This window comes from Diadema antillarum, unplaced genomic scaffold, assembly GCF_040938485.1.
Source record: "Diadema antillarum isolate AM-2024a unplaced genomic scaffold, OU_Dant_1.0 seq00000620_RagTag, whole genome shotgun sequence".
Classification (NCBI taxonomy): Eukaryota; Metazoa; Echinodermata; class Echinoidea; order Diadematoida; family Diadematidae; genus Diadema; species Diadema antillarum.
The window spans coordinates 174,464-196,580 of NW_027271543.1; the positions used below are offsets into that span (position 1 = coordinate 174,464).

The 22,117-nt window shown below is 38.1% G+C and overlaps 1 protein-coding gene across 1 annotated transcript; it reads right to left on the reverse strand.

The window, feature by feature from the left end:
* Nucleotides 1-754: 754 nt before the first annotated feature.
* On the reverse strand, nucleotides 755-21,492 carry LOC139736034 (transmembrane 6 superfamily member 1-like). The gene is made up of 8 exons (XM_071646779.1): nucleotides 21,132-21,492; nucleotides 13,337-13,434; nucleotides 11,012-11,115; nucleotides 9,618-9,819; nucleotides 8,756-8,857; nucleotides 7,770-7,862; nucleotides 2,987-3,106; nucleotides 755-1,833 (listed from the first exon to the last, which is right to left on the reverse strand). The coding sequence occupies exons 1-8, from the start codon at nucleotides 21,331-21,333 to the stop codon at nucleotides 1,612-1,614; spliced, it is 1,143 nt and encodes a 380-aa protein (XP_071502880.1). The 5' UTR covers nucleotides 21,334-21,492; the 3' UTR covers nucleotides 755-1,611.
* Between the last annotated feature and the right edge of the window lie 625 nt (nucleotides 21,493-22,117).

The window sequence follows — 22,117 nt, forward strand, 5'->3', positions numbered from 1 at the left end:
CTGAAAAACTAATCAAGTAATTGTCCCATCATACATCATCCTCCTACAAGGTTTGGTGAAATTTGCTCCATCCAGTCTTGAGTTATCGCGTAAACGGATACAATTTCATGATTTGACCTTGACCTTTGATCTTTGACCTTCAGCCGATTTCACCCAAAATCTAATCAAATAATTGCCCCATCATACTTCATACTTGGATCAAGTTTGGTAAAATTCCAATAAATATTACTCAAGTTATCGCGTAAACGAAAGCGGATGGACGTACGGACGGACGGACAACCCGAAAACATAATGCCTCCGGCACCACTTCGTGGCGGAGGCATAACAAGGAATAAAGTATACAAGATCTACTCAGTAGTAGGTAACAATGAAGTTTAGTTCATGAGTCTAATTTTCTGCTGCACACTCACTGAAGAGGGAAATAGTCCATTGGTCTGTAAGCTTTGCCACAAATGAGGAATAACTACAATCCTCAAGTTTCTAGGTTTGCTGGAAAATAGTGGCCCTTTTATGGCCACTCTGAATTCCACTCAAAGCTATTGATGCTACCTACAATTGTAGTCACACAAAAATGGCAAAGCTAGCACCGACTTGTTCCACATGCAAAGCAAAAAACACTCATGCTGAAATGGCAGCAAACAAATCTTCAGAAAGACAAGAAAAAGACAGACTACCCACAGGTCAGGTAGACTTGAGGTTGACATTGGCAGATAATGTAGGGGGAGGTATAATATGCTTATCATCTATAACACAGCTTCATGTTTAACTACTAGTACTGCATGGCTTCACAGACAGTTTTATGCCTCAGTGGCTTTCTCTCTGGACATCAGAAGCATCAAATGACACTGCACAGCAGCCGAGGGCACAGAGCTATGATAATAATGGGGTAAGTAGTCCCGGAAGTTGTCATTTATTAACTCAAGAGTAAGAGAGAAAAGAGTCACATGAGATATATTGGAAAGCTGTGATTTTTTGATTTTTTTTTTTTCAATTGCAAAGAAAATAACATCACCTGAGAATCAGAAGGGCTTAATCACAAATTTAGGGGGTATTGAGTTATTGGTATCACCTTGTAGAGCTTGATCTCCTCTACATTATGGTGTCATTTTATTTCATTTTCATTTTCAGTAAAATGCTAAAAATAAAACCACAGGGTTGCTATTTTACCCGATGTTTGGAACAATGTTTATGAATCTACCCATTTTTGATTGAATACACTTTTTATATGATGAAAGTGGCTTGTTCAATTTCTATTTATGCTCAAATCTTAGAAAGCAATAGCTCCCTTCTGGTTCTCAGAGGATGATAATAATCATCATTTGGTATTTAATATGATAAAAAATGTTTATGTAAGATCCTTATTTTTTCAATACATCAGAGCTCATGAACTGTTCAATGAACTGTTACTTGGACGAGATCAAGTCAACCAATTACAACATGTAATGACGCCCTAAACACACATCCAGTTTTTCTTTACTACAATATTCTACACATTCTAAACTGTGTATTCTATCTATTAAATTTCTCAAAGTGGGCACAAAGAGCTTGGCGAATACTGTCTATAAAGATGATATCTAAAAAACTACTGTCCCACCGTCGACCTGTGCCAATCTATTTATCCTTGTAATGAGAGATGCTCTTCCTCCCAGCAATCCTCTCTACTGGCTTGGACTGGAAGTACTCTGGCCAGGTCAAGCAGCGCCAGGCAATAAGCTGTGGTACAAGGAGAAGAGCCAGGTTGACTCCCCAGAAGATGGGCAAGCCGTTCGACGGCACTCGGTAGATGTATGGCGTGCGACTGTGCAGCGATGCCCCGATGTGAGAGAACTGGCCCTGTGGATTAAGATGGACCAGAAATTGTCTTGCTTGAGCTACATCTTGGCCCCATTTCCTGAAACAAAGTTGCTATGTTGCTCTAGTTGGAGAGGCAAATGTCATAGTAACGACAAGAATCCAGCTTCCTGCTTGACTATTGATATGAGAAGTTGCTATTCGAACAAGACATGCTATCCAAACATCTTTTATGAAATGGGGCCCTGATGTTACCTCTAGTCTCTACGTATCAAGTATTGCCTTGTATGTGAACTACAGAAGGCACCCTCAGTGCATAATGTGTCACTACCGTGCACTCCCGTTATAATGAACATTGTTATAACGAAATTCCGGTTATAACGAAGTAAAAAATTCAGGCCACAAAATTATCCACTCTATGTTTTTATTGTTCATTTGTTCAGTTATAATGAAATTTCGATATAACAAAAGAAAACTGCCGGTCCCGAGGACTCAGGGAGACTATTGTATAAGGCTGTAGTAACTGAACTGGCGTCAATACTGGCTTGCCATGAGATTTGGCCTTGCTGTAGGTTAGACAAACCAACTGGGGTAACACAAAGGAGTAATCTTTCTTCAAAATCACTTTGATATAGGAATGGAGATGATTGCTTTATAGTTCCTGTCACTAACAGTTATTGAGTAGATTAACAAATAGCCCTTCATCAACATAAATAAGCAGCGACTATTCAGTGTCTTAGTAGGAGTCATTTAAAAAGAAAAGATCATGGGTTTTAATGGTGAGAGTGTCGGTATAAAAAGTGACTGACAATAAACTAAAAATGGCCTACCGGTACAAATGATTGGCAAACAGCAAATGACTAACAACTTACAATGGACACCACAAACATACCTCTGCCCCCCCCCCCACACACACACACACACACACATACATACATATACATACATACATACATACATACGTACATACAAATCACTATGGTTCAACTTGGTCTTTGGGTCACTTGAGCTGAATAGCTGTGCAACACAAATTCACGTCATGGGTGACCTTTATACATTTTTATCAAACTGTCAGCTGTAGGCCTACTTAATCTTCCAGAATATTTCTATCATAACAAAAGAAAAACAAACAAACAAGATGCTAGAATTAGAAAAAAAAAAGAGAGAAAAAAAAAAGATTTCATTGTGACTGTACCTGAGCAAAGGCACCAGCAGTGATCAAGGACCAGTCAGGCATCCACGTACAGCCAGGTTTCAAGAAGCCATAGATTGCACACACAAAGTATGGTACGAAATAGAACCAGTACACGAGTGCCTACAGTGAGAACAAAGAAATTTAGCCACAGAAATTTAGTGTCTGTAATTCGAGAAAACCATCTGAAAATGCTCAGGCTGCAATGCCCAGACTGTGATATTTTTGTGGGTAAATTGCCAACTTACATAGCTACAAAAAATATTATCACTGGTGTAACAGGATATTACTTTGTCAATATTTATAATGAACAAACAAAACTTCAGTACATACAATGAGATAGACAGCTGCCAAACTCATAAACTAGCTGTATCTATCTCACTACAGAAGAGACTCAAAACCAGCAAGCATCAAAGCCTCATCAATGTTTGAAACTTGCTCTCACATATATGAAAACGTAAATATACGATTGGGGTGAAACCCTGACTGCATCACAACAAATGAAGTTCTGCAAGGTTCTGCTTATGATCGCTACACAACAAGACTTTGTTGAGGTCAAATAAAAATTTGTTTCACTGAACTCAAAGAAGCATACACATACTGCATACAGCAAAGAGCATATATTTCCTGGGTATGATATTTCATTAATCATGAATCGTAACACAACTTTGTGAGTGGTTGGATATGCGATCAAGAAGCAGTGATGAGATAAGATTTTTTTTTCTTTCTGAAGCAAAGCAGTGATTTCCAAAATTAGAGAGGTACATCACATACATGTTACATGAGGCAAAATTTTCACGCATTGTAAATTTCGCCAGTACAGAAAGTGTCAACTCGTGCAAATTTGCAAAAATAAAATCACTGCAACACATATCAAATAAAATACCTACATGAATATTTTGCAGTGTTTTATAATACAGCACATCCTTCACAGCTCCTTTCCTTTATATCACATTCCTGCAGGAAGTCTTTATGAAACCTTCAGGGTCACAACATTTACATCACATGACCTGTTTGTTGATCAGGTGATAGAAAGTGTGTCTGCCTCTAGGAGACAATGCCGGTACAGATCAATATTGCTTGAACAACTAACTAATGGTAAACAGTAGGACTTCCTTCCTGATCACATGACAATCTCCTGTCAGGCTCCAGGCTTCGGTAAGCCAACTCTGACCCGACACTTGCAACATGACACATGGAGACACTGCCATCACATGATGAACATTCTCTCCTGCAATAGCCTACTCTTCAAGACCAGTGGGGCATCATGTGTGTGATCGTATGACTGTTGTGGAGTGTGTTGTTTTGCTTTGTTGTTGCTGTTTGTGTTGGATTTTTATTTCATGCTTGAGAGCAATTCATCAGAAAGATGCGTTAAGTGTTTTGGCGACAGTGTGCTAGTGACCGGTCTCAGGCCACAGCAATAATTCAATTTGAATGATCTTAATGTCATCTTTAAAGAAGAGAAATTCAGTGAAATTTTGTATGCAAGTCAATGGGAGACTTGTAGGAAATGACATCATCAGTTCCTCTAAATTGGTTGTATATCAATCATTGCTGCTGATGTAAGTTTCCTTTTAAATGTGTGAAACATTGAAATTCCTGCAACTTGAATATTTTTTGGTCTGATATTGATATAATCTACATCATTTTGTTTGTTGGATTTTACTCTATTTATCAAAGCCAACTTTAAGAAAGGCATGGAGTTGCATTGGAGATCCTTCCCCCCTGACAGGATCTGTTTCAGTGCCTTGCTGGTAGGGGGTTCCTGGTTTATTTTTCTCTTTGGTACAGTCTATGTGTTTTTGTAATGGTGTATTAATTTTGATAAGTTGTTTTTGGTGTTAGATTTAAAATTGTTTTGGGATGATTAAAGAGAAATTAAATAGATATAGAGTGTATGTATACATAACAGTTGTGCTACAGACGATGTGATGTAAAGCAATGTGAAACAACTACATTGTTCAGATGAACATTACACAAATGTAATCATTGTATTATATCGCAATCTTGTATAGGCATAAATGAAGCGTTACGCTGGGTGGCTTCACTGACATTTGCTACACTTCCAGAATACAGTTAATTTTTGGGCCTGATGGAACCATGTGCAACTGTGCATCACAAAGCTATCAAAAAGACCTCTGAGAAGATTCTGTTATTCACATCAGATTGTGAGGCAAGATTTTCTCAGGGTTATAATGCCATATTACTCAACATAATTGAGTATGCCTAGCCTACTGAAATAAGTGACTGAAATCCAACCACTTGGAATGCATCTGTTGAGCAGAGGGGTATGATGATAAGGCTCTATTGACGTATATTGACTCTCTCTTTATAGCGCCAAAGAGAAAAAGGGATTTGATACTTCATAGCACCCACTGAGATGGGATCACATGATTATCCTGAAACTTGGCATTCAGCACATTCTTTTCATGATTATTTCAACATATCAATGTGGTAAACTGCCAACTGTTATATATTTGGAATGTTTAATGCAGATTTTCACATGCCCAAGATTTGACTAAGTGGTACTGTAAAAGTGGAAATTTTCGTGCATTTCGTGCAAAGAGAAACTGGAGTGAGGATAAAAACCTGCGAATATTTTTGCTTGCCATATGATGACATAAATGGTATCCCGGGGTACCAAACAAAAATCAGCCATTTTGTTGAATTTTTTTTTTTTTTAAAGATTGTACCCTGGGTGCCAAAAAGTGGGAAATTATTTTGGTGCTGGAGCTAGCGCATGCTAGCCACTGCACTGCACTGCACTGCACTGAAGCACATGCTATATTGCTAGGACAGCATACCATGCATGCATAGTATCACATGCAGTGGCATGGGAATGACTGTAGACGCATACACAGTGCATGCATTTCTCTGCGGCTGTCCTCGAGTGGACGTGAGGTGGCGCTACACAACGTGGTATCCCGAGGTACTACGGTGCCACGGGGTAACACGTGATGCATCATATGTTCAAGAAGATAATGTCTTGATTCCGCAGAATTATAAACATGTGAAACTCTTCTTACCCGGCCTAGCGTGAAAAATTAGTCAAGAGAAAATATCTACTTTTGTAGTACTGTGAAGCAAGAAATATTTGTGGCATGAAATATTCACAAGCTGGAGCCAATGGCCTTTTTAGAAGCATGAAAGTTTCATGAACTGCCACTGCTTTCACTTCATTTAGTGTAGACAAGAACCTTCACGTGCATTTTAATTTTGTTAATCTTGGCTTTCATGAAATTTGTGAAATTCAAATGAATGTGAAAATTTATGGAACGAGTGGAAGAACCCAGCCTCAACAGGAAGGGGGGCCTCCGTTTCAACTTTTCCCATGCCTGGGATCCAAGAGATTCCGAGCCGTCTTTCACGCCCTGAAAGCGCATCAGTGCGTGAAATTCCTATGAGACTTCACACATATATGGACCATTCTTCTACTGGAAGGACGCCAGAAGAAGCCGATTGTCAATTGGTGAAACGTCGCATGACGTAAATTTCCTTTCCATTCTATTGATTTACAATAATTCGGGAGTTTACTATTGGTCAAGTTCGCCTGAGCTCTTCAGCCATGTACCATATTCAAAACAGTTGACTGGATGTCACTAAAATTAACACTGTTGCAAAGGATTTTGGTGGGAGGACATATTATAGGAGGAAGGTGTTTGGTTGCTTCAAAAGGTTATTTCTGTAATTTACATACTCAGCTTATATGCTGACTGCCATTATGTAGCATGGTGATCAAAGTTAGAATAACATATTTTCCTGCGAAAAAGTAGAACCAAAGTTTACGCGATCACTTTCCGATATGAAATGATCAGCAAGATTTTGGTCCCAGCACAAACGCTGTTTCGTTTTCTTTGATTCATTTAAACTGTCTGATCGATAATACAAAATGCAAATTCTTAATTGTCATTAGCACTATGTTTGCTTTCAGAAACTTAAAAATATAAAGAATTCCACTGATATTGTCCAAATGTCTTAAACTACCTCTAGATTTAGTGCGCAAACACATTATTTCAGATCATGTACGGTATTCCTGAAATCTGTTTTATTTATGAAACTTTTTATCACAGCATTTCATTCTCAAAAGTTTTATTAGTTTCTGCATAATTTATGCAAAGTAGGTCAGTCTCTTTCAAATTTGTGATATACCTTTGACACAAATCTTTAGGACTTTTTTTTTCCTCGCAACAGGATATAGAAACTTTGCCTTCGTAGTTTTGGCCCCCACACTGGTTACCTGAAATCACCACCACTGCTGTCTACCATGTTGTTTTTGTGTCTTTACACAGTGAACAGATTCAGAACTTTCCAGTTAACAGTGTACAAGTTATCCCTATTAGATATACTGTATACGCCATATATTTCGCAAGTCTAAATTTTCGCGAATCAGAACTTCCCAACGATTTCGCGATAGTGGAGTTCTATACCGAAGGGAGAAATGTATACGCGTATGCCACATTCATAGCGTGATCAGAGTCAATATTTTCGCGTGTCTGTAACTTCGCAAATAGCACCTGACTCGCGAAATTTGCGAAAATAAAAACCTCGCAAAATATTCCGCGTATACAGTATACAGACACAAAGCAAGAGGTGAATGGTAAGTCTTGTTAGTTCATGTCAGGCTGCCATAACAATATGGAAGTCATGGAAATGTTGTTGTTGTTGTTGCTGCTGTTGTTGTTGCCGTTTGCTGTTGTTCTTGTTTAAGCATTTAAACATTCACAGAAGAGTCTTTTCTGTGTGTTTTTGTTTTTGTTTTCCCCGTGCCCTCTCAATCTCATACCTGAATCATTGGGTACAGCACGGGATCTTGGTAGTATGGTTCCACATTCTTTAGGTAGCTATTAGCTATGGACGCGGGACTGTCAAGTGCTACCTGTAAAATAAGAATGAATACAGTTTTATTTTATCAGAGGACAGAAGTAGAGACAAAGATCTCCTACACATCTCCTGTGTGAGATCCACTGGAGAATGCACACGAGAACAATGATAGGTAAAAACGTTTACTACGTTGAACAGCAATTGGTAAACTAAGCCGTAATTGTCTACCATACACGGATGTCCCATTTGCATCGTGTCGAAAGTGCTATAACACCTATTAGTTTTATCACACAGTAAAAAAAAATGTATCCTTGCACGTATCAAACAAATGATGAGTGAAGAGCATTACTTTGATCAAAATAATCTGTTCTTATTTTCAAGATGATACTAGAACAGCCAAATGGTTGGTACAATCTGCTACAGAGTTGCTCACTTTGAAAGCAGTGTTACTGCTGTTATGTACTCTTCATATCATTTTCCTACTTTCTATGTTGGAGGTTGATAACCGTAATCATTATCAGTAAAGTCTTGATAATGGAAGATCAGTCAAGCTTATGCTTCCATATGTTTGATAAGGATGTACAAATGGGCAGTCTAAATGTGCATTACACTGACCTTTACAAAATCTTCCAATTAAAAAAAAAAAAAAATATATATATATATATATAGATAGATAGATATATATGTACATATATATATATCATTATTACTTTTTGTTTTGATATGCTATTTATTTCAATCTCCCTACTTTGAAGGTTCTTTAAACTATCACTTCACACAAAGCATCAGAAGGAGAGGTGTTGGGCGACGAGACAACACAAAAGAGTGAAAAGGGATGATTTTCATTTCTAACTTGGAAAACCAGAAGTAGAGCACTACTTTTCCAGATTGATTACTGATCCACCAATATGTTTGGCTTAAAAAAAAGTCATAGATCTACAATCTTACTGCCATCCGTAGAAAAGAAACCAAGATAGCAAACAGAAGGAAGACGATGAAGACAAGGTCCATTGGGCGCTTCCAGATGCTGCATTTGTGAGCTGCCTCAACCTGCAAACAGACACATGGTTTGCAATGATCACACCTTAGATTTAGAAAGCTTTCAAACAATAAAATAAAATCATTTGTAATTGTGTTTTTAAACCTTACTTAAAAACGTATTAAGAGCGACTGACTGTTCACACATCACTAAATGTGCTTTGAAAATTGTGTTTGGAGAAACACATGTCAAGCTGTAATCAGATTCACAAACAATTCAAATACTCCATTTGGTTGAAATATAATCTGAAACATATTTAAAAGCAAGTTTGTCCATGTGAGAGCTCTCTTAAACAGTAATATGAAAGTGTGATTGACAGGCTGAGCTAATCATGATTCACATACCAGTGTCCTACATCATGCTCTACACTCATTGTCATCACCAACTATTTTGTTTGTTCTATGGAATACTTAATTATTATTTTGTGGAATTGAAAACATGCAAAATTCATTAGGGTTCCACTTTTACAATAACTTAAATACCAAACATTGTTTTAATGGTACACTGGGTGTGACATTCTGCATCTGCAAATCCTCACATAACCATGTAAATTTCAGACAAATACAGCAGACACAGAGCAACATAAGGAAAATATCAAAACACCTTGGAATATCTCATCAATCAGGTAATGAAACTCTCTAAACTTACATTGTCCCCCCCCCCCCTTTTTTTAACAATTCTACCAACAAGATGTCTATTATGTGTGTGTTTGTCTGTGTGTGTGTGTGTGTTTTGTTCTGTTTTTCTTTTTCTTTCCTGGAAGAAACTTACATCTCTGTCTTCTTCTGGTTCTTTTCTGGAGCTGAGACACTTCCAGGCAACCAGGACGGGGAAGAGCACATAGGGGATGTTGAGGAAGTACGATGCCTTGACATTGGAGCCGTACTTTCCTGCTACATTGCCTGGCATGAAGACTATCATGCTGTTTAGGATGGAGCCTGCCCAGTACAGCCCGACCTCCCTGTAGTCCTGTCTGTCCAATATCAGAGTAAGAACAGATTCAAAATGAAAGGATGTTGAGTAGGTATAAATTTGAGTGAACAACTGTTCTCTGTTAAACAAATAAAACAAAAAGGTTTATATTTCAGACAGCTGCTTGATCACTGACAATGGAAACCCATACAAAAACAGTTATGGGTCTGTGACATAAGTTCTTGTATGACAGCTTTTTAGGCTTCCTTTTCTTTCTCAAATACAGCTTTGATACTACAGTGTATCTGACTCTAAAAGACTGATTTTGATTTATATCCATAGGGATGTTATACCATCAACTTTGAAAATTAAATCTTTTGAAAATGTTGATATTGTCAAAGTATCAACGCACCACCTTAAGTTCCATACATGTAGAAAGTCACGTACAGCAGTTTGGCGAATACTTGAACGTAATATATATATGGCATTCCATCATTTCACATGCCATATGATCCAATAACTACCATCAAATTTCACCCTGAATGATTCTCCATGAAACATGATATTTCATGCAAAAGATAAGTTTACATGGCTGCAGCTGTTGAGACTCTATGTCTTCAGTACCTGTTGTTCTGATGAACAACCTCTGTGCAGAGCTGATAATGTGGGGTCTGAAGCGTATAAATTACATGTACCCCCCCCCCCAAAAAAAAAAAGAAAAAAAGAAAAAAAAGAATACTAGATAGTGATGCCTTGATGGTATCAAGGCATCACCTTAAGTTCCATACATGTAGAAAGTCACGTACAGCGGTTTGGCGAATACTTGAACGTAATATATATATGGCATTCCATCATTTCACATGCCGTATGATCCAATAACTACCATCAAATTTCACCCTGAATGATTCTCCATGAAACATGATATTTCATGCAAAAGATAAGTTTACATGGCTGCAGCTGTTGAGACTCTATGTCTTCAGTACCTGTTGTTCTGATGAACAACCTCTGTGCAGAGCTGATAATGTGGGGTCTGAAGCATATCAATTACCCCCCCCCCCCCCCCCAAAAAAAAAAAAAAAAAAAAAAAAAAAAAAGAATACTGGTTAGTGATACGGTTAGAATAAAGATTAGGGTCAGGGTTCGGTTCAGGGTTAGAATTTGGGTTAGGGTTAGGATTAGGATTAGGGTTAGGGTCAGGGGAAGGGTCCGGGGTAATTGCCCTAGACCTGAAGAGTGAGAATATGAATACTTACCCCCATACAATAGCTGTTACCATCATAAGATACATGCAGTAATGACCTGACCCATCCCAGTAGTTGATCATTGTACCATGGGCTGTGTTCAGGTAAGGTTCTCCCTGCAGAGTTTCAACAGTGGATAAGGAACAAAAATCTTTAATTAGTGACATGATATGCACTATGGTTTTCACATTGCAAATTATCACAAAATGTGTCAGACTGCAATGTGAATTGCTGTCCTCATAAAGCTCATTGCAATGAAATTTTAAAGACAGCCAATCCCTTTTGCATGCAAATTTTTGAAAAATTGGTGAGAACACTTAGGTATTGAAGAAAACACTATTTGGAAACCTCCTGTAAATTTTGAACTCAAGAGGGTCTTTATTTGTTTAGTTAAATTGACCGTTTAAGATTTGAATAATTTTTTTCACACTACAAAAAAATCACAAATCTAAACTGCTAGCCTAGTTTTACAGACCTGTGTGATGCACTTAGTTGCACATGTAGTTCATATAAATGGTGTGCTGTTATTTGCCATCAATAACAAAGTAAGAGAAGCTAGTGAATTCTTCTTTTCTGACAGCTTTAACATGCATATCTTTTGTTCGAAGTACGTGTATACATACGTAAGTATCATATTACAACCACAGGAGGATTAATGTATGCAGCTGTGCCTAGTACACAGAATACGTTACGGTGAGCGTTTGGTGCATTATTTGAATTTTAACGGCTACCAACCTTCAAATATCACAGAAATGTTATAGCTTTACAATAGTCTTGTCATTCTGGTGGAATATATCATGTTTTGTGCTATTTGGGAAGGAATGCAAAAGGGAAGGCCCATTTTTAAATCTGCACAAACATACTAGAAACTACCGGTAAATGTATCTACCTACAATCTAAGACATGCACAGTTCTGGGTCCCATTTCATAAAAAGTTGATATGATAGCAACTCTTTGCTGGAATGGCAATTGTCATGGTAATGACAAGAATCCAGATTCCTGGTTGACTGTTGCTATTGGAAGTTGCCATTCCAGCAAGAGTTGTTATCCTAACTTCTTTTATGAAATGGGGCCCTGGAGATTCAGCATCTGTTGCTACCTAGTTACAGTATATGGATACAAACAGTATCATATCACAAATTGGCACAGGGAATGACTGATTGTCACTGAACAGATGGAAATGTAGAGTCAGCATTTAAAAAGCTATTTTTGTTTGTGATGATGGAATTGCTTTTTAAGAAATGTCAATAAAAAGTGTACTATGATGACATTTTCAAAATTCTGGAGTCAACTTCCATTATGAGTGATCACAGAAGACAATGTAAGTCAGGGTATTCTACTCTACGGAACAGAAGAAGATGCTTAAACACATGATTTAAGGTTACATGTATGTCTGTGCAGGTCTAGATAGAATTTAGTGCATTGTGAACACTACAACCTCTGAGATAATTTCATTCTAATCTTTTCAAGCAAAACTTGATCTCTGATGTACTCTGAGAGGGCAAATCTCAAGGACAGAAGACATTACTCATTATTTGCTGAGTGTGTGTGTGTATGTGTGTGTGTGTGTGTGTGTGTGTGTGTGTGTGTGTGTGTGTGTGTGTGTGTGTGTGTGTGTGTGAATGAGAGACAGACAGAGACAGACTGAAATAGAGCAATACAACATCTACATGACAAACCAAAATGCACTAAACTTTTATTGATACAAACAACCAAAAATGATGCAAAAGATAGACCCCATGTCTTTCTTTCTGATTTCATATGAAACAAAAACATTTTGTGATCACATGGTACAGTATATAATTCTTTTCTTTTTCTTATCGGTCCAATTGTGTTGAAACATTTTGTCATTCTATCATTACAATGTAGCTTTTACTCTCTGTCAACTCCTTAACTTTATTAACAAGCCAAGTTCATGTTAATGGTCAAACTACATGTACATGTACATGTATGAAACGGGATATTCATATTTTTATGCAAGCAGCATACAGTAATTATCTCTATCTGTTATTGGCAGGCAGGAATGTACATCAGTTTTACCTTGTGGAGCATCTTTTACCAGAATCACTGGAGGATAAAGAAAACCAAAACTGAGAGGTGGCTAAAAAACTCAGTTGGCACATGAGGAGCTAAAGCCAACTTTAATACACATGTGAGTTTACACTGCACTTTGAACTTTGCTTTCTTATCTGCTTTGTGATCAAATTTTAGCTGCTTGACACACAATTTATTTCAGTCAATGATTCACTGGAAACTCTGAACTTTGAACACCTACTAGTACTACTTGGACACTGCTGCTCCCTTCATTAACATTTTAAAATTGTACGATAATCTTACCTCTTTCAAATACGATGCCATGAATTTCTCAATTATGCCATCAAGCTCCATAGCCAACACTATGTCAACCACACTGGTGAAAGCAAATACTGCAAACACTGTTAAGATAACAATCAGACAAGAAAGCATATAATGACCACAAAATGAATTATTTCTTGATAGGTGAAGTGACACACAATTTGAAATAAAATCACATGACAAAGGAAATGACTCCATAATACAACCCAATAGACTTTTTCATGCTTTCACAGGAAAATTTCCCAGTGTAATATTTACATGTAAGTGTACACTTTGAACTTATTCTATAGTGATCGTCTTAAAACTTCAAATGTGAAACAGCTGTAAAACAGTCTATTACCACTTGAAGACATTTTGACTGCTCTGTGCCTTTGCAGGTACCTGGCTAAAATCGTATCAGGGCAATTACCCCCCCCCCCCCCCCCTCCCCTCCCCCCCTTCCCCAGGCTAAATACTGGTTAGTGGTAAGGTTAGAGTAAAGATTAGGGTTAGGGTTAGGAATTTGGGTTAGAGATAGGATTAGGTTCAGGATTAGGATAAGGATTAGGATTAGGGCCAGGGGAAGAGTCCAGGGGGTAAATGCCCAGGGGGTAATTGCCCTAGACCCGGCTAAAATACACAACTGACTTTATGGTTCTACTATGTTTGGGACATATTTCACATCGTACAGTTTGCAGATACATGCCGAACTAGCAAGCCTTGAATATTGCTTAGATTGTTTTAGTAATATTCATTGTTGTACATTTCGTCATATGATGAAAGATGCATATTTAAAGGCCATGCAGTGCATTATATACTGTAAAAGTGGATATTTTCGCGTGACTAATTTTTCGCGCTTGGCCGGGTCGGAGGAGTTTCGCGTGTTTTTATTTCCGCGGAATCAAGACATCACGCACAGGCACATATGGCAAGCAAAAATATTCGCGTGCTTTTATTTTCGCGCTAGTTTCTGGTTGCGCGAAATGCGCGAAAATTTGAACACCGCGAAAATTTCCACTTTTACAGTAATCAGCTGACAGGGAGTTAACTCGCTGTGGGGTTTCCATTTTGAGAACCTCTGATTCTGTATTCTGATGACTAGTAATTAGGCGGTCGATGAGTAGTAGGTCCAACCATACATGTATTACAATTACTGTGGTTATCTGAATATGAATTTATAGTATGTCCAGAAAAGACACGAAGCCTACATGTGCTATATAATCTTATTTTACCACTTGGCCGGCCAGGCATGTAGATTTTCAAATGTGCTGCAAAACACTTGCCAAAACCTTAATTTAACTTGCTCAAAAATCCATTTACAAGTTTTTGAGTTATTTTGCAAACAGACAAACCAATGCAGATGATGACTTAACCTCCTCCTTCTATGGCGGAGGTACATGTACTTGACAGTATTAGTCCTAGACAAATGACAAGACTACAATAGTAGCTTTGTAGCTGCAGCGCACAGTGGGCCAAAATGAGCTCACCCCTCAAGATGCACCAAAATTATATTCCATGGTTTCTTTTGCCAAAACTTGGTGCTTGGGGGTAATTTGGGGTGCAGAATTGATTGAAAATAATTTCAACCTCATATGATGTCACCATGATGTTGACTTGGCTACCAAAAAATCTGTCTGTAAATGATGAATCAAGCAATGCAATTCAGTCTGTTGATGTATTTCTTCGAAGGTTGATGTGAAAGTGTTTGATTTATGTAAATCACATTCACTGACACTGTTTAATATGCCACTAATGAATAAAAGATGTTAAATAAACTTTGGGGTTTCATTTTTAAAAGGAAAAGAATTCATGCTGAAACTACAAAGTTCCACATTACACAAGTCCAGTAAAATATATCGTTGTCCATGTAAAAAATTAAGTTTATGACGTACGCTGCACTACTGGGCAAATTTCTTCATTCTATTCTGGCAGAACATTAGCCCGACCGCGTTTTTACACCGACTGGGCTGTGTATAGTTAGTAGAACATGTATAATGCCTGATACAAACCAATCTTTGATATCCAACTGTATAGGTTTCTATTTGTCTTCAAAACAAATATCACATAGACCCTAGATAGAATATTAATAGAATTTTTTCTTCTTCTCATCATCCGATCATGGAGAGTGGACATGTGTGTGTAACAAAATATCACAGTGCGAACTTGCGACCATTTAGGCCATGGGGTGAGCTGGTTTTTTCGCTTGTTTCGTTCCGACAACTGCGGCACTAAAATTTCTCCACAGCTACGTGTAAACAAATAACCAAAAAGGCTACAGGAAAAAGTTCGACACAAACCCTCCTGCAGTATTTTGGTAATTTAGGGGGAAACAGTGAACTTTTTTGTCACTGAGGAGCTGAATATGTACACTTTGCCGTGTACGATATTCATTCGCGAACGATCATGTGATGTATGTTATCCAATCCGAATCGAGAATTATTGTTTACGAGTCAAAATGGCCGCCCCCTGTGAGCCTGTCGACGCGTCTACGTCGTCTGCTCAGCCGAAACTTATTATGCGTTATTATGCATGTAACATCGATGAAGTTTGAAAATTTCACGGCTATGACAAACCTAAAATAGACGAAACCTATTTTGTGTGCCAAAGAGTGGATCAAATTGAGTGGGGGAGACCGTGAAATCGCAGACCAGAACGAAGTGATTCAGCTGCTCAGGGCAGGGGGACTGACTGCAACCTACGTAGTAGGATAATTTACAGGTTAGTTTACGTGCGTACAGTCGAGTCGTAGCAGTCGACACTGCAGTGCAGTCTCACTCATAATAATGTTAATGACCATGATGACTACAAGTACAATTGTACAACGTTTAATAGCTATGTTATGAACGTTGCTTGTGTATGTTATAATGGGCGCTAATACAGTAGCTTAGCCGTTAGCGTTAGCGTGTCTGTTACTTAGATAAATTATCTTGCATTTCACCTTGGCATGGCATAGCGCCGTTATAATGTCGCCTAGATGTAATTTTACATGTTGTTCTATGTACAGCCCAGGACCAGGTTAGGTTGATGTAGCTGATCGGTGATATTGTTTTGTAAAAGTCTTGACACAAAGGACTGGATTGAAAAAAGTCTAAACTGCATGTAAATTTATATTTTCATAATCATGGCCATGGAGTATTAATATTAAAAATCCATCCTGTTTCTCTCACCCCGAAATTGGCGAATCCTCCCTCAAAACACACATTTAGCATCTCATTGAATTAACTTATTAATATTTGATATAAATAGATCTAAAAGACCAACAATGACAATAACATAATTGCAACAATTAAACTCCCTAAAACATATGATTACCATTATGTTGTGCCAAACTATAAAGCAGTGGGTGGTGGTGATAGTGAAAGGCCAAGGATTACTAGTATTAATGATGATAAGGCAGTTGTATTCATAATTATGATAATTGATATTGCATGTGATCAGGTGCTGAAAGCTGTAGATGTAACTTGAAATCAGTAATTGCACTGCAAGTACAAGTTGAAGTAGTTGATGATGACAATGATCATGAGGTGTTAACAAATGATTACCTGGCATAGTACTAGGGCCTGTGTATTGGTAATTACAAGATTCAAATATTGGCAGTCAATAGTCTACCGTACATTTAATGATATATTGAGTGTAATGTTCAACCCCTCCCTCTAGCATTTAGCCTTTTTTCCCCCCAACAAAATCCAACGGCTAATCATTGCTGTTCATTTCTCCATTGTATTAAATAGGATTCCATGAAACGTGCTACAAGAGGTTTATAGATAGCAAACGCCTGAATCTCGCTAGGAAACGAAAGCTGAAGGAGGAGCCTGGTCCGTCAGCAGGAGCATCTGTTTCCTCCCCTAAGACGCTCACATCAAGATCAAGATTTTCTTCTGGAAGCTCTTCAGGTTCTGCTGTGTTGCCTGTGAAATGCATCATTTGCAACAGAGTCAACCTGCTCATTACTTGCCAAGGGAAATAGGTTAATATGATTGATATTGAAGCATGAAAACATTGTCATGTTACTATAAGTTGTCCTTGATAAAATGGAGCAATATATAGGCCTATACACCACTGAAACATTCACACACATACACAAAGAACTTCAGTGCAAAGTTCAGAAACAACAGAATGTACTGTATATGCACCAATGCTTTGGTCAATGTGATTGATATTCAAGAATTGACATCTTACCAAAGTTGTGCATGATAAAATGTCTTTGTAATACAGATTGCTTCCTGTATTTTGAATGCCAATGTTTATGCAACATGTTTTGACTCCTTGCCTCAGTATGTGATTGTTCGCCCTTTAGCAAACATTTCTGCCCACTATTATGATTTGATTAGGGTTGAATTATTCTAAGAACAAAGATGTTTTCGTAAGTGTGTTTTTTTTTCCATAAAACTGAATGACTACAATTAAAATTTGTTTCTCCCACTCTGGGGAAAAAAATATGTAACTATTATTAATACTGAAACAGAATGTTCATGTAGAAAGGTCAGTACAATGTAGGTGTGAGTACAAAATCAGTTTGCTAAAACTAATACACACCAGCCAAATGAAAATTGTGCATAAGTTGAGTCAGGTTTGCACAGATCCTCTGATATTGGATGTTAATTGCAATGTTATCATAATTTTTAATGCCAAACCTGTTTTATTCTCTCCAAGATTTTCAGGTACACATTGCCTCCAATGCAGAATCCAACAGTTTTCACTCATGAATGGGTAAACTATAATTTTGCCTTTATTTTATATATTGGCATTTTTCAAAACTTTTACACCCTTCAAGGATATTTGGACCATGGAATGTTCCAGGAAATTTATTAAAACTAGAAAATTTGACTGATTATCATTTTGAGCTATCTTACATGAAAGGAGGTAGTGTCCCACCATGTTGTAACCTAATGATAGCAATGAAAACTTCAGGAAATTTTATGAAGATTAAATTTTCTAGTGCTAAAGTAATGTATAATATTTCATGAACAACGTGATTGCTATGTGATCTAAGTATATTAAAGCTTCTTAAGAAGAAGAAGAAGAAGAAAAGAAAAACATGTTTACTGATAAACAATATGATCTGTTTAATAGTAATGTCTCATGTGTGTAAATGAGTTTGTATGTGTGTGTGTGAGTGTATATAATATGTCAGCGTTTTTATGCACCTGTGTATGTGTAATGCACTGATCAGTACATGAATTATATCATTGTGTGTGTTCATGTTTATGATAATCTTTTTTATGATGCTGATGTGATAAATGGCCAAGGCATGTAGAATAATATTTTAATGCACTTGGGTATATTGAATCTTCATAACTATGTGTGTGCGTATGTGTGTGTGCATGTGAGGGTGTGTGTGTGTGTGTGTGTGTGTGTACAATAAGATTCTCCCACATGCACGCGGACACACACACAAACAAACACACTGATTTTTTTTTTTGCCTTGAATGATTAGTCATTTGATTAATAACATGTCTTTGAACAGAATATAAGGCATTTGCCTTGACCTCTGACGGTCAGTCAGTGCTCTCTCTCATATGGTCTTGAACCACTTTGCTCTTGTCCTCCTTTGCATAGCCAGCATCAGGAAAAGCTGAAACATGAGATATAATGCAACTATTAAACCAAAACTTCACTTTTTTTTCTAGGTATATGGCTAAAAGCAGTGCTTTACAAATGTGTATATGTATTTCAGCTTAGAAACACTATGGGAACTATACTGCGGCTAGCAGCCCCATACGCATAACTGCGGCTAGCAGCCCCATACGCATAACTGCGGCCAGCAGCCCCATACGCATAGCGTCATGGGGCTGTGAACTGTAGCATACAGGATCATGACGGATATTTTATCGCGGACAAATATCAACTTAAAATCGGAAAAAAAATCTTCAATTTGAAGACTTATTAATAAATTTGAAGTATTGATAACAGAGTTCGTGCAAGGTTTGCTTCTGCAAATAGTTCCTTTCTGTTCAAATTGATGACTAAATGTGACTCGGTCGAGAGGAAACTGGGAGAGCTACACTGAATTGACGGCCAGCGCATGCACACACAGACATCTAATATCCAGTCAATGGATACGAAATTTGTGCGCAGTGATGTGTGCGCCTGCGCTGACCGTCAATTCAGCGTAGCTCTCCCAGATTCCTCTCGACCTAGTCATATTAAGTCATCAAATCGAACAGAAAATGACTATATGTAGAACCAAACCTTGCACGAACCCTGTTGTCAATACTTCAACCTTACTTGTAAGTCTTCAAATTGAAGAATTTTTGTTCGATTTAAGGTTGACATTTGTCCGCGATACTTTCCTGTCATGATCCTAAATGCTACAATCCGCAGCCCCATTACGATATGTGTATTGGGCTGCTGGTCGCAGTTTATAAAATATGGATTTTCGCAAAAACTGCAGGATATTTCGAGGAGAACTTTTTACAGTATATTTAGGATGTACAAAACATCACATTTCCGCATTCAGAAAGTAGTGCCAGTGTTGCTGGAACGAAACCCATTTTCTAAGCCTCTTTTTCAGCTTCACCCCATGGCCTAATTTATGTGAGATGGATGAGAAGTGAAGAGGAGGCCTCATGAGCACTGCGGGGAGGAAGCCTCTTGAGTACCCCACACGTGCTCATGATGGGGAGAGTGCCTTGTGAGACGGAGCCCCCCTCAATGAGCGGATTTCCAGGACTGATATGGTCGAACCGTGTTCAAATTATCGAATACCGGTACCGGTATTTAAAAACAACCATGTCTTTGAAAATTATTTCATCACCCTAAATAAATCTGATGCTTTTAGTTTATGTATAAAAGTTTCAGTGTAGATCGCATAAATTACCTGTAAACAATGGTCAATTTAATGCGAACACATCACATTGTGATATGCAGTTCACACTCTGCTTGTCATCTCACACTGTAGGTGACGAGTTTCATTATATTTTCGTTTGTCCTTATTTCCAAATGGAGAGACGTTTGTATCTGCCCAAAAAGTTAACCAAAATTAGGTTTCCAAGTGCTTTGCACATGTCAGAGCTTTTTGATACCAAACAGTTGAAAAACATAGCAAGATTTACTCGTCAGTCGTCTTATCATGTCTCAATTTTCTAAAAACTCTGAAAAAGATAATCGCTCAAGCACCATAGATGGTACAAAAAGAGTTGGTCCTACACGGACACGTGGTGACGTAGCGGTAGGTTAGTGAAGCAACCTTCTTTTAAATTTGCAATATTCTGCTATTTACAATGTACATGTGTACATGTGATGTAGATTGTCTGTGTATCTTTTCATTTTACTCATGTTTGTATTCTCATATATACACTAGTAGTATCTTTCTGTATATCTTTTGTGTCATTATGTGTCACTGTAATCTACAACTACAAGTAAATTGTATTCGCGATCGCTGGTTTGTCAGATTCATAAATCATTAAACAGATTCATAAAGCGCTCCAGCGTCACCTCAGCTCCGTTGTGATTGTGTGAATAGCTGCACATCACACCAGACACAGTGCTGAGTGATACTCTAGTTTTTCAGCGTATTCATCCAGATCCACATCCAGATTTAGACTCTAACTACTTTACTGGTTACTGGTTATATTCTTTGTTTGTACTCTCATAACCCCGAGAGGGGGTCGAAAGAGTCAATAAAATTCACAATATAATAAATACCGTAAACTTACATCCCATTCTTTCCAATTTTTAACTAAGTTTTTAGCGGAGGTAAATTATTATGGCGGTGCCTGAAGTTAGAAGCCTAAAATAATTTGGCAATAATTTAGCCCACTAAAACCCAGGATTGCCCTACATGCACTCTTCTTACCATAAAAGAAGGGGTCGGTGATTTTCTGCGTCCCTCGAGAAAGCCGCACTATCAAGTAGCTGAGCAGCGCGATCAGGCCGAGAATCCCGTAACCCACGGTTAAGACCGTCCCCTCTCCCCGCGACTCGAGAACGTAATTGGCGGTGTACGTGACAGGGATTGCCGTCAGTGAAAGAGCGAACACACTCGTCGCCGTTGACATTTTTGCGGAGGGAAAATTCACTTACAGAAGCAATCAAATCAAAATAAAGGGTTCGGTTGATTGCAAACCTGTTGCACGATTCGTTTCCGCCGAATCTAAAAATCACATAAGCTGTTTTCACTTCAATGTCAAGTCGGACTTCAATGAATCGCGCGATTGTGGTCGGTAAACGCATCGATGTCCGAATCCACTACACACGCCCTCTACGGTCGTTTGACATTTTCGTGGAAACCAAAATCCTGCCGAGCTTGATGTTGCCAAGCCGACGGCTTTCAATCACTTATTTCTTTTAAAGGTATGCGAACTCAATTTTGTGCGTGCTTTTTCTTGTTTGCAATGTGCAATCAGCATCTTTACTCAATGAATGTTTTATGTACCGTGTGATCTTCGTTAAATAGCATGAGGGCCGATATGGTTTAGCTTTTCAGGTATACCCTCGTCATTGTCCCACATACTCTATTTTGTGTTTGGTAGTCACACAGGTACAAGGTCCCAGGTGGTTAGTCGTTGTACCAAGTAGGGTTGGTCCTACTACTCATCGACCGCCTAATTATCATTTGCCTGATAAGAATATTTAACACTGAAATCCACGTAAAAACTTGACCTACGTGATTGAGAATATCCAGCACTATCAAATGCTGTTGACGTGTTGTTCCCTTACAATTCGAAGTTTCAGTGCAAAAATATCGCCGTCGAACTTGAGTGCCCTCTTTTCAGCTCCCCGCCGCGGTGCTTCTCCTTTTTTAGATCTACCGCTGTTTTTGTATTGACGATGCACACAAAC